This window comes from Erigeron canadensis, chromosome 5, assembly GCF_010389155.1.
Source record: "Erigeron canadensis isolate Cc75 chromosome 5, C_canadensis_v1, whole genome shotgun sequence".
Classification (NCBI taxonomy): domain Eukaryota; kingdom Viridiplantae; phylum Streptophyta; class Magnoliopsida; order Asterales; family Asteraceae; genus Erigeron; species Erigeron canadensis.
In genome coordinates this window covers 6,346,250-6,360,634 of record NC_057765.1, presented here as the reverse complement: position 1 = coordinate 6,360,634, position 14,385 = coordinate 6,346,250, and the positions used below count along the sequence as shown (strand labels likewise).

The following is a 14,385-nucleotide window of genomic DNA, read 5'->3' as shown; positions in this document are numbered from 1 at the left end:
CGTTTATGAGTAGTTTTGAAATATTATATATATATATATAGGTATTTTACCCACACGATGTGCGAAAAAATAAAAAAAATGTTTAATACATACATAAAAAGGTTTTTTTCAAAGAAAAAATATACACATATACAGGTTTCAATAACTGTTAAACGCATTAATAAATTATTAAACAACTTTATTGTTTAAAAATCAATATGATATAATTCATTGTCTATTCCCGGTTCAATATAATTTTGGAATCGGCTTGGTAGCAATAATATATAAATATATATATAAAACATAATTATATAATAAGAATATTAAATTAGAAGTAAAGTTTTGATAATATTTAGTTATGAAAAGTAAATATTTACCAAAATTAAAAAGTATATTACGGTTGTTCTAAATATGTTTATTATTAAATCCCAATATTGTTGCCACCTTTATTTATGTTTTTATATATATAGATAAGATTAATATTATAAAAAAAAAAAAAAACATGGAGATGCCACATAGGATTTATCCTATGTGTCTCTATATAAGCATACCTTTAAATTGAAGAAGGTGGCTTATAATGCTAGAATAACTACTCTTTTAATATGTATATAGATAGATATATATATCAATCACATATTGCGTTATAAATTTTGGTAATAATATGTAATTGTAACTTACGGATTGCATATTGATCTAAAAAAACTTCATGAGAAAATTTTCATCTAAAAATATATTGAATAACTACTTTAATAACATAAAAGAACACGGAGATTTTTGTTTTGTATAACGAGTAATATGTTGTATTAGTATTTATGTAAAAATCTCAACCAGTGGATTAAAATTAACGCAAAGTGTTAAATTGATCCCTTATAACTCTAACTTAACACTACTACTCCAAATCCAATGAACACGCATGAAAAAGACTAATCTGTAACAACTCCTATATAAGAATGTGAAATACCTCTACAACCTGAACAACACATACACCATATATACTCTCCTCCAAATCTATCCAATGGCTAGTGCTATCAAAGTCTCAAAATCCATTCCAAGGTATCATTTTAGCCTTTCTATGTAAATTTTTCTATACTTTTGACTTCATAACATCATATACTAACTTTAAGTTGGTTTGTGTTTTTTTTTTCTCAATAAGATTGGAAGGTAAGGTTGCCCTTATAACCGGCGGATCTCGAGGAATTGGTGAGTCAATTGCAAGATTGTTCACAAAACATGGAGCCAAAGTGATAATTGCAGACATCTTGGACGATTTGGGCCAAACCGTTTGCCAAAACATCGGTCTTGATCTAGCTGCTTTCATACACTGTGATGTGTGCATAGAGTCAGATATGGAAAGAGCCGTTAACTTCACTATTGAAAAGTATGGTAAATTAGACATTATGATAAATAATGCTGCTATTGCAGGTGACTTAAAATTTAGTATCCTTGAAAATGATGTATCTGATTTTGAAAGAGTGTTAAGTGTCAATGTAACCGGTGTTTTCTTGGGAACCAAACACGCTGCTCGTGTCATGATCCCTAATCGTGGCGGAAGTATTATTTCAATTGGAAGTATTGCTTCAAGTATAGGTGGAAACACTTCCCATGCCTATACAAGTTCCAAACATGCTGTAGTTGGACTCACAAAAAACGTTGCAGCTGAGCTTGGCGAATTTGGGATTCGTGTTAATTGTGTTTCTCCTCATTTTATTCTAACACCCGCGACTAAACCAATTGTGGAGCAATATCCACACTTGTATACCAATGTTTATTCCAACCTTAAAGGACTGGATCTTCAGGAACAAGATGTGGCCGAGGCGACTCTTTTTTTTGCTAGCGACGAGTCCAAGTATATAAGTGGTCATAATCTAGCAATTGATGGAGGCTTTACGGCAATCAATCCATCTTTTGGCTTGTTTTCAAGACTTAAGGCTAACTAGCTATGGAAGGGCGAACCACGGTTATTGCTAGAGTGTGCGAATATTAAATAATTAGAACAACTATATACGTATTATCTAGTAGTTCAATTCGTAGCTTCCAAAAGTCTAAATATGTTTGTAATGATTTCAATATTTCGATTCAAATCCAGTATTTCTAAGTATGTTTAATGGCAATGAGTTTTTGTTTTAGTGGTCCAAAAAATGATTAGAGGCTGCCTCTCTGAAAGTCCCAAGTTCAAATCCAAACTAATTGGTGGCTCTAAACGAAATCGTTTTAAAGATATTTAGATGTTTTACAAATTAATTGGAAAAAAAAAGTGATAAGAATGAACGAAAATTAATAACTAATAATGGTATGTTGCTAGTTATTTGAATTAAGAAGTTTATCAAGGTAATGTTATTGTCTAAACAAGGTTGGAGAACTCGTGACTCAGACTCGACTCGGCGAGGGGGGGAGTCAGGAGTTTTTGGAGACTCGGACTCGACTCGGATTGAAATTTTATATACAAACATAAGTATTTTTGAAATTATATGTAATAGAACTTTAAAAATATCTTCCAAACTACAATTTTAACATAATTATTGTTTAAAAACAATAACATAATAATTCAAAACTTGAAAATTAGAGGTAAGATTAGTTAATTGATTTATTCCTTATCATCATTTTGTCCGTATCGAGCTAAGAGAACTCATGATTCGGGCTCGATTCGGCAAGAAGGGGAGTCAGGAGTTTCTATTGGGTACTCGGACGAGTTTTACAACCAAAAGTTTTGTTCAAACCAAAAGTTTTATATTTTCGTAAACAAACAAATTTTTATTTGACACGAAATTTTTTTTTAAATAGTTAGTCGGTATTCGACATCAGGGAACACCTCACCGTATAATGGTGAAGCTCTGTACGTACTCTAGACTACGAGATATAGACCATAAGCTGTTACAGGTGATTCAGGAAAAAAACTTACAGACTTGTCACTCCTAAGAATCGAACCCAAAACCTATGGAAAAAACCAGAGATGCATCTACCAGTTGAACTAACTTTATTTGTCACAACTAACTTTATTTGTCACGATTTTCTTTTAATTTGTAGTCGTGACGTCTACTAGGGGATAACATTAACAACCTTCCAAAATCATAGATTGAAATTATTACTCTAAATATCCATTAATGTATGAATTGAAAATGATAATTATTTTTCTTATAAAAGAAAAAGTATAAATGTTGCATGTGCCATAAATCTCTAATAAAAGAAACTTTGAACGTATTAATAAATAACTATTCTTTCTTCTATACGAGCATGGTACCCGTGTAATACGGCGTCAGTGATGGTGAAGACGATCTAGTGGTGTCGATGATAATACTATTCATGGTGGTGGTGACAGTGTCAAGTGGTGTAGGTTGATATAATTGTGATAGTAGAAATTTTTAGAAGATAAAGACTTAAATTGTTAATTATTAAAATAAAGGTTTAGAGTGTAAATTACTTCAAAAGTCAAAAGCAATTCTAGTAATTCAGAGAAAGAATTACCTAAAATAAAAAGAGGGTTTTTTCTTTATAATGGAAAATAGATAACAATCAATCAATTAAAACAATAAAATTTAATATTTATAATCATAAGTTCTTTTTAACTGTTCCTTTAGAATGGATGTCTATTTATTTTTACACTCAGCTCCTCCCACTTTTTTTTCTCTTCATCGTTTTGTTGTAATAGAAACACAAATTATTAAACTACAAGAAGCTATACTTTTACATTTTCATGAATAGAAAAGGGATTGAAAGAAAACCGAATTAGCTTCTAATATATATTAATATGATTATGATTATGATTATGATTATGATTATATGATAATAATAAAATTAAGTTTTATAATGTTAAATAGGGTATTTTATTATCGGAAAGATGCGTTTCGAATTGCATTATAACTTATAATAATACAATAGTGAGGGAATGTTCGAAAAAAACAATAGTGAGGGTCACTATTTGAAGAAAACCCCGGCCACATGTCAACCCAAAATAAACGTAGCTTATATTTCAAAGCGACATGTGCTATTGATGAAAATAAAATAAATCATCACGTGTCCAACCAATGTTATTTGAGCTAACATTCTTTTCTTTTTTTATCAAAATTTGATTGATTTATCTCAGAGATTCCATAAAGTATTTTGTTTTGTCAAATTATAAATTTTTCGTTAAAAATGAAACTTGACTTCAAAGAAAATCATCACCGTTTACAAAAATTTCCCACCAACTCTAGTTCGAAAACGCACAAAAATTACGTTCCAATGATTTATTTTATTTTTTCACTAGATTAATATTTATTGCCAAATACGTACTTATCGGCTATCGCTTAGTGATTTATCAAGAAATATTTTTCAGTAAATGGCCTTGACTAAGAAAGGGCTGGGGAGATACAAAAAAATTTACCTATTTCTAAGGATCAAAACTTGTTACGGTAAATGGCCTCGACTAAGAAAGGGTTGAAAAACAAAAGAATTTACCGAGAAAAATTTCCAAGTATAATGTATGAAAACTTGTTAGGAAAACATCGTTACTGAGAAATGTCACGTCATTCGGCAAAAATTTCTTGGCATATTTTGTCGAGAGATATACCTTAAAGCTTAACCACCCAAAAATAGCTTCAAACTTGCGGAGAGTAGTGCTCGTAAGTCGTAACTAAAGTAAACTGTGATTTGGTAGGTAGTAATGAATTAATGATTAACGGAATGGAATGAGACATTACAAGGAATGAAAAATACTTGATTTTTTATTTTTTTGAAGGGTACGAACAATACTTGTTTACCTATTTGTAAAGAGCATGGTACCCGTGCGGCGGTGGTGGGAAATACGGTCTAGTGGTGTCGGTGATGGTACTATTGATGGTGGTGGCGGTGTGGTGTAGGTTGATGTAATTGTGATAATGAAAATTTTTAGAAGAGAAAAACTTAAAGTGTTAATATTAAAATAAAGGTTTAGAGTCTAAATTATAATTCATTAAGGGCAAAACATAAAAAGTCAAGGGTAATTATGGTAATTTAAAAGTAGAATTACCTAATATAGAAATAGGCCATTTCTTTTATAAGGTACGAGATGAGGACCAACGCAATACGGCGGCGGTGGCGGCAACGGGTGGTGTTAGTGGCGGTAATCTAAAAGTAATTGATGTAAATGGTAATGTAGTTATTTTATGGTTAAGAGATGTATCTTTTGTAAATAACTTTATTAAGAATATTATAGAGATATTAGGTGAAAATATTTAAATTAATTTATGAAGGAGATAGATAGTTTTGAAAAATATGGGTGTAAAATATTTTAGGGATATATTTGGTAGATTTTGTGTGTGAGTTGGAAATGTGTTGAAAATTAAGGATATTTTAGATATTTTAAAGGTGGAGATTTAAAAAGGGGTGAAAGTAATTTGTTTATTAATATAGTATAGATGTAATGGCCCATTCTCTCCATTTGCATTGGAAATGTGATTCAATCATTTAAATTTTGAAGGAGACTTTTTTTTTTTAACTCCAACATGAAATGGAAATGATAGTATAAAAATAATATATCTTCTAACTTCTACATTAATCAATTACCTTTAATTATATATCGGGTGTTTTGGTCATTTAACATTAATTCATTCCATACAGTGGCGGAACCAGAATCGAAAGTCGCCCGTAACACAATTTGAAAGTCCCAACTATTACTAGATGGGTGCTGAAGACACCTCTATGTCGATGGTGAGTGAACTTTGCAACACGATCAATTAATCTGGAAGTGACCAGTTTAGATTGATCGTGTACCAGGTTGACTGGAGTTACAGAATATAAATAAGTGCAATAATATAAATGACGAGTATATAAACTGGTGAGACAATATGTAATTTTCAAGTGTATTTTATTTATTACTTGTTCAAATAAAATACAAGGTTGTTGCGGAACCAAGATAATACAAGAATGTAAATATCCTAACAACCCATGAATTACAATTGATCTAAACTTGGAAATTCTCCTTAACAATCGAAACACTTAGAGTTGTGAAATGTTCCTTTTTACGATTGAGAGAATATTGCACAAGTTCACCAATATTGCAGAATATATGTATTTGCAAAGTTGTTGAAACAGCTTGTGCAAGGACCTCTATTTATAGTCGAAGATTGAGCATGGGGATCTCAACTTCGATGTACAAATATGGTTGACAGCACACAAAAGTATTGTTTAAATAATCCTTTGTGTGTGTTAAATAAAGTAAGACAAAAGGTTACTTTATTCAACCACTCTACATCTTTGTATCTTTATCCAAAGACAATATCATTGTCCGGTTAAAAGGATGTAGAGTAAAAAGGTCCTCCTCGTAATCAGTGTAAAGCTTTGTAAGAGCATTTACATTGGAGGATTCTCCAGTTGATTGATCTGGTAGATTGTCAACTGGGCTTCGCTGCCATTGCCAATCTCTATCTTCCATTTGTTGTCTTTGACTTCAACTGGAAGGTCTTCAGATTCTAGTCTCCTGGTCAAAACTGGAGGAAGTCATCAGTTGCTGAACCTGTACAATGCAACTGGACTTCTAATATTTAGGACAATTCCTCACGCTCTCCAGATGTCACTGGAGAGCTCTAGTTTAGCTTAAACTGGACCTAACAAATTCCCCCTAATTGTCTTGAAATATTGTCAAGTATTTTCAAACTTGTTTCTATACAAATTTAAGTTTGAAATACTTGAATTTGATAAAACCTATTAAGTTTCCAAGACATTTTTATAGATCATCAAATGTCTTGGACTTTGTTTTAAGTGTTTGTAGATCTTATCAGATATCTTACTTGTAGGTTACAGTCTGGCAACTTGTATATACATACAATTTCAAATAAATTACAAGAGAGTACACAAAATTACAAGCAGATAATAGTTAGAAGGAAAACTTAAACAGATGGCCCTTCGCCAGTTTTCCTTCTCTTTGAGACTGATGAAATCGGCTGAGTATCCTCAGGATCAAGGCCTAATCTTTCTTCAATGTTTTCCTTGAACTTGATAAGATTTTGCAATACATACTCCCAGCCTCTTTCAACTTTATTCTTCCTCTGCCTCCCCTCCAACAGCCTCAACATCTCAACATGCTCGGAATGACCATACTGATTGACATCCGGGTTCTCAGTAGTCCTTTTAGGTCCACCAAAGTATTGTACCTCAACAACAAAATGCTTGGCACCAGGCTTGATTGAAACCTTAACATCAGTAATCCTGCCTCTATTGTGCCTTCGACGCTGTACATCTGACAAGTATGTGCGAGCTTCAGATTCATTTGTCAGTTTGATTTTGCTCGTGCTCAGCTTTTGTGTAGCAGCTCGAATATCATCAGTTGTGGGTTCAGATGGTTCTACCCAAGTCCTCAGATTTGCATCTCTTGGTAAGGCCTTTTGTTTTCTTCCTTTGGACTTGGGTGGATTCAACACTTTGGTGACCGCCTTCTTGACCTGCTCAGTTCTCTTGAGAATCCCTTCAGATCTGATCTCTCTGGCCTTTTCCACCAACACATTCAAACACTTAGCATCCAGTTCAGCCTCATCATCCTAGTAGTGTTTGTCCAGTTCAACTTCAAGCATCTCCTTCAGTGCATTGACTATTCTTGGATCTTCTTTGATCTTCTTGTATTCAACAAGTGTCAAGCCAAGGAGTTGAGCATCAGTGATATCAACAAGAGGGGTTGGAAGATTTCTTCTTGATTCGAATTGGTTCACCTTCATTTGTTTCTTCCTTTCCTTGACCAGGTATCCCACTCTTGCTAACTTCTGACTCTCGCTTTCAGTAACTGGAGGCAACAAATCGACATTGCCAGTTTCCAACATTGGTGCATCGGTGGCCGGTTCCATAGATTCATCAGCAATGGCCTTTCCTTTATCAACACTCCCTACCACCACATCATCAAACACCTCAAACCCTTGCTCACCAGCCTCAGTACTGGTAGCCACCACAATCTCCTTCCCTTTACTTGAAGTCTTCACAAGAGTGTGAGGGGCATGTACCGACCTTTCCCCCTTGGCAGCATCTAGTCCCTGCCTGATGGCTTCAAAATCAGCATGACTAGAGGGCAGGCGATCTAGAGGCTGCCATGATTGCATCGTCTTACACTCTTTGAAGACTCCACAAAGCATGCGAACTGTCCTCCAAAGATGATTTATCTCTTGAGACTGAGTCATTACATTTCCACTTGTCTGCTCTTGACTCTTTAAAATTTGTTTGAGAATGGAGAGATTATCTGAAGAGAGCCCAGTTGCAGGAACTTCCTGAGCACTGTCAGGTTCAACCGCCCTTCCTTTGCCAACTTCAGTGGTCAGATCAGATATGGCAGTTGAATGTTCAGACACTTTGCTAGCCAGCGTATCCAGACTGCACCTCAACCGATCAATCTCAGATGTAATTGGAGTGAGATCGACCTGGGGCACTGCAATCTTGGTGATCTCAGATATCACCTTTTCTATCAAGTTATGCTCACTGGCAGCTAAAGTTTCTTCGATCTTGAGACCCACTGAAGAGGCCAACCGACTTCCAAGCTCTGTCACATCTAGGCCAGGTTTGCTACACAGCTCTTGCACCTGCCTTTCCAGATTCTTAATATCAACCGCTGAAGATCTGACAGTATTGTTCAGCAGGTTGGATATTGAGGATGTGACTCCAGATTGAGTCAGTGCGAATGCCTCCCTTAAAGATATTGCCAATTGATTGGAGGATTCCACTAACTCGTTCAGCTTGCCAAACACCAAGTCCTCATTAGCAGAGAACTTGTTAATCCCCAGGTCAACCACTTTAATATTTTGCAGATGATCCTTGTGGTACCTGGAGAGGGACTTGGTGTTCTTCTCCAGTGTCTTTTGAATCTCTTCCACCCTCGCAAGAAGGTTCGAGAGATCGGTTTGAAAAGACACGAACTGGCTGTCCAATGACGGAGGAGAAGGTGTCACTGGACCAGCTGAAAAAGCTACAGGTGCAACTGGACGAGGTATGACAATATCTGGTTCTCCAGTTGCAGTAGCATCAGTAGATAGAAGAGGAGGGGTTGTAGAAATGAAAGGAAGAGATTCAATGTGTCGTTCATGCTGAGAATGCTCAGGTGTGAACGACGGCGACGGTGGGGTTAGGATGTGTCTATTTCTAGGCACACCCATAGAAGAAGGTGATTGGCGAGAGGTGAATATTGGAGGTATTTCTAAGCTTTGTACATGAGTTGGGGAAACTGAAACATGTGGTTCTTGGGGTTGACCAAGGAGAGAAGGGAGCTGATCAAGTATAGTTGCATCAGCCATCTCCTGGTCAGATTCTGTCTCAGATGAGTCCGAAGATTCAAGCTGAAACACACCCTCATTTATGCCAAGATCCATAAATGTTGGGGGTGGCTGAACAAGTTGTTCAGACTCCTGATGACCAGTTTGAGTTGCCTCAATGGTATCATCAGTTCTGGGATCCGTTGCCGAAGCATCTTCTCCCTGGACAGAGGTGACTGGTGCCTCAACTACAACTGCTCTATCCTCAGTTGCAATATCACTGGCAGTGGCTTCAGAGACCACAGTCACAGATTGTGACTGGTCAGGTGCAGCGAGTCCAGATCTTGATCTCCTGCTCTTGGAAGATCTTCTAGCTTTAGGAACTGCCTGAACTCCTGCTTCTACCACAGTTACCGCTCCTGTAGGCAAACCGGTGGGTCCCTCATTATTTTGAGGCCCGCCCAGTTGCCTTTCTGACTCACCAGATTGTGGTGCATCAGTTCGAGAGAATGCAAAAATCATTCTCGGGGACATCTGGACTTCATCAGAAGTGGACACCAGGTTGTCCAGATTCCTTAACAGTTCTGGCACAGAGAACGAGGATTACGTGTTGTTGTACTCGTCTCTGCCCAGAATTTGAATAAAACAAAGGGACAGAAACCTTGAAAAGGGAACACAAGGACCCCTGTTACCCTTCAACTTGAATACCAGGCTTCTGAACAAAATGCCTGCAAAATCCACCCTCAGCCCATTCCAAAGGTAGTACGCCATCTCTGCCTGGAAGGAGTTTATCTGGTCCAATCCACCAGAACTCCCTCCCAAACTTTCCACCAGGTGAACCATAAAGAACTTCCAGGATGGTGAAAGCCCTTTCATTGTAATAGACCCCTTGGTCTTCAGCACATCCCCCTCCACCATCTCCTTATTTCCCATATCAAGGAAGACCTGGCGGAAATTGATATTGGAGGAAATCACCACGGGAGTTTCATTATGTCTCCAGTAGTTGAGGTTAAGGGCTTCCCTCAACGTTCCAGTGGTGATGGTACACGGGACTGACCCATCCTTTAGAGAAAAGGAGATGGATGAGCAGTCCTCAGAAAGAGAGGCAGTGTACCAGAACTCACACAAGTAATCATGGAATAGCTTGTGTGGATTCAAAGAGAAGGCATCGCTGAGGGGAGAAATCCGAAGAAAGGATTGGATTCTCCCGATAAGAGAGTCAGCGGCCTGGAGCCCTTGAAGAGATGCCATTGGATTATTTGGATTTAGTTTAATAAGTTTCGAACTTATGGGAGCACCAGTGGCACGAATAACATTTTGTGATGGAATGTACTCAGCAGTGAGTAGATTCACATCACGAGAACGAGATGAAGAAGAAGATTTCGGAGCCATTTGTGAATTTAGATTTAGGGTTTTGGACTTAAAGAAGAAAGAGAGAAAAGGATTTCGAATTGTGAATGATTGAAAGAGTAAATGAAGGAATTTTGATAGAAGTAAATGAGACGGATATTTTGGTGGGGGTATATATAGGCAGTAAAATATTGCCAAAATATATACGAAGAGATATTTTTAGTCTCCAAAAATTTGAAATAATTTGTAAAAAGTTATTTTCCAAAATTTTGAGAATTCAAAAATATTTAATACTTCCCATCAAGCATTTAATGCTACGACGGCTGGTATTCCCACTCACCCACTAACTTCACCAATACCCATAAAAAGTGCAGTACATTTCAGCAAAAGTCTTGACACGTAAGACATGTCAGGTGACGTTCGTGAGTGCGAGGTAAGCACTCGAGTAACATCACGTGTCACAAGTATCCACCAAGTAAAACACAACGTTATGAAATCTGGCTGACCACCATTTTGAGACAAGACCAAACTGGCAACCAAAAGAAAATTTAGATGCCAGTTTCAACTGATGACCTTCAGTTGTATTTTTCAATAATTTATTTGAAAAATATTTTGAGTCTTTTTTCCCCCTAAAAATGTGATCCATTTGATCAGTGACTAGTCTTTGAGTACATCAAGGCGTTCAATCTCCAACCAACTGAAGGGCCTCTTCAGTTTACTGAGGATTTAACATACCCAGTTCACTGATGAGATGTTTAAAGGTCTTTTCATCAAGAGGTTTTGTAAAAACATCAGCTAACTGTTTATCAGTGGGGATGAAATGTATTTCAATATCTCCTTTCATAACATGATCACGAATGAAGTGATACCTGATATCAATATGCTTTGTCTTTGAGTGCATCACTGGGTTGTGAGATATAGCAATAGCACTGGTGTTGTCACAAAAGATTGGGGTTCTTGTGAATTTCATGCCATAATCAAGTAACTGGTTTTTGATCCAGAGAATCTGGGCACAGCAACTGGCCGCAGAAATGTATTCTGCCTCAGCAGTAGACATTGAGACCGAAGTCTGCTTCTTACTGGTCCAACTCACCAGTTTTCCCCCTAGGAAATGGCATCCACCAGTTGTGGATTTTCTATCAATCTTACAACCTGCATGTCAGAATCTGAATAACCCATTAGATCCAACCCTGAGCCTTTGGGATACCAAAGACCAAGGCTAGGGCACCCTTTCAGGTACCTGAAAATGCGTTTAACAGCATGCAATGTGATTCTTTTGGATTTGCCTGAAATCTGGCACACAAACATGTTGCAAACATTATATCTGGTCGACTGGCAGTTAAATACATCAGTGAACCAACCATTCCACGATATTCTTTTGGTCCACTGGTTTGCCATTTGGGTCAGAGTCCAAATTTAATGGAGCTGAAATGGGTGTGGTTTTGATGGGATTGAATCATATTTGTATTTTCTCAACAAATCTCTGACATATTTTTCTTGGTTAATAAAGATACCATCCATGGTTTGTTTGATTTGTAAACCTAAGAAAAATGTTAATTCACCCATTAAACTCATCTCATATTCTTGAGACATAATTTTCGAAAACCTTTTACACATTCCATCATCAGTTGACCCAAATATAATATCATCAACATAAATTTGTACCAGCAAGATATTACCTTTTCTTTCAAGATGAACAAGGTATTATCTATTGCACCTCTTTGAAAACCATTTTTGAGAAGATGTTTAGTCAGAGTGTCATACCAGGCTCAGGGGCTTGTCGAAGACCATACAAAGCTTTGTTCAGTCTATATACCCAATGTGGATGCTTTTCATCAATGAAGCCTGGAGTCTGCGTAACATACACTTCTTCTTCCAATGTGCCATTCAGAAACGCACTTTTTACATCCATCTGGAAAACCTTGAATTGCAAGTGAGCAGCATAAGCCAAGAAAATTCTGATGGCTTCAAGTCTTGCAACTGGAGCAAAAGTTTCATCGAAATCAACACCTTCTGCTTGACAATAACCCTTGGCAACTAATCTAGCTTTGTTTCTGACAACGTTGCCATCTTCATCCATCTTGTTCCGGTAGACCCACCTCGTTCCAATGGGTTCTCTCTTTAACCCCGGAGGACAAGGAACAAGCTCCCAAACGTTGTTCCTGTCGAACTGGTTGAGTTCTTCTTGCATAGCTTCAACCCAGCTTGGATCTGCCATAGCCTCGTCAATCTTCTTCGGTTCAATCAGTGATAAGAAGGTGACGTTCAAGCATTGATCACTTGTGGCTCTTCTAGTCTGAACCCCACTATCTGGATTGCCAATAATCTGCTCAACGGGATGAGCAGCAGTCCATTTAGTGTATTGACTAGGTTGGTATAATACAACATCAGTGCAAGACACATGACTATCTCCAACAGGTTCAGCAACTGGAGGAGGATCAGTCCAAACTACCTCAACTTCATCATCAGTGTCAACTGAAGAGTTGACATGATTATCTTCAACCAAAGGTATATCTTGAAGAACTGGAGAAGCTTGAACTGGTTCTGATGTTGTTGTGGCACGCACATCAGATCCAATTACCAGTTTTTCAGGTAGGTTAAAACTGATAGAAGGATAAAACGAGGTGTCACACATGTTCTTCTTTTTCATTACTGGTTCCAAAACTTGATGTCTGGAAACATTTTCTGGTGCACTATCTGATTGATGAACCTGATCAGATACACCAAAATCAACTGGAACAACTGAAGATAAATCAAGGGTTGGTCTTTTGTAGATTGCTTCATTTGATTCATCGAACGTGACATGAATTGTCTCATGTACCTTTTGGAGTCTATAATTATAAACTCTATAGGCTTTTCTAATATTTGAATACCCCACAAAGACACCTTCGTCAGCTTTTGCATCAAATTTTCCCAACTGACTGGAATCGTTTAAAATGTAAACTGGACAACCAAATACATGGAAGTATCCAATATTTGGTTACGATTCCTGAGGACTTCATAGGCAGTCTTCCTGTGTCTCTTGACATAAACTGACCGGTTTTGGGTGTGACATGCAGTTGCCACAGCTTCAGCCCAAAAACAGGTGGGAAGACCAGATTCAGATAACATACTTCTGGCAGCTTCAATCAATGTGCGATTCTTCCTTTCAACCACACCATTTGTTCTGGAGAACGAGCTGACGAAAAGTTTGAGAAATGCCGTGTCAGTGCAAAATGTCTCCAATTCTTTATTCATGAATTCTGTACCGTTATCACTTCGCAACTGACACACTTTCTTGGTATACTTGAGCTCAATTCGCTTGATGAGAGAGATAATTTCACCAGATGCATCACTCTTTGATCTGATAAATATCACCCAACAAAATCTGGTGTATTCATCGACCACAACTAAAGTGTATCTCTTACCAGCTTTAGTTTGAACATTCACTGGACCAAAAAGATCCATATGAAGCATGTGAAGAGGTTCAGTGATGCTGAAATCTGGCTCTTTTCTTTTTGCCCATTTCACACCCTGGACATGGCTTCTCCCTTTTAAAGGAAAACAAAGGTATCCCATCAACTAGTTGCTTTCTTGACAACTTGTTAATATTTTTGAAGTTAAGATGGGATAACCGTTTATGCCACAGCCAGTTGGTGTCCTCATCAGCCTTGACATAGAAACAATGCTCTTTTGGAGCAGGCTCCATGTTCATGATGTACACATTCCCTTTTCTTGGTGCAATCATTACTACCTTCCAATCCTTGTTAAAAACAGTGCCTTGAGCAATGTCGAACAGTACCCTATATCCATCATCACAAAGTTGACTGACACTTATCAGGTTATATTTCAAACCATTTACAAGTGCAACCTTAGTGAATTGAATCTGCCCATTGTC

The 14,385-nt window shown here is 37.1% G+C and overlaps 1 protein-coding gene across 1 annotated transcript; it reads left to right on the top strand.

The window, feature by feature from the left end:
* The first annotated feature begins 920 nt into the window (after positions 1-920).
* LOC122599746 (zerumbone synthase-like) lies at positions 921-2,090 on the top strand. Its single transcript, XM_043772307.1, has 2 exons — positions 921-1,032; positions 1,133-2,090. Exons 1-2 carry the CDS (start codon positions 995-997, stop codon positions 1,914-1,916), a joined length of 822 nt encoding a protein of 273 aa, XP_043628242.1. The 5' UTR covers positions 921-994; the 3' UTR covers positions 1,917-2,090.
* The last annotated feature ends 12,295 nt before the right edge of the window (positions 2,091-14,385 follow it).

Coding starts and splice junctions, on each gene's coding strand:
- LOC122599746 (XM_043772307.1), top strand. CDS start 995: ATGGCTAGTGCTATCAAAGTCTCAAAATCCATTCCAAG. Junction 1,033..1,132: donor GTCTCAAAATCCATTCCAAG/GTATCATTTTAG, acceptor TTTCTCAATAAG/ATTGGAAGGTAAGGTTGCCC.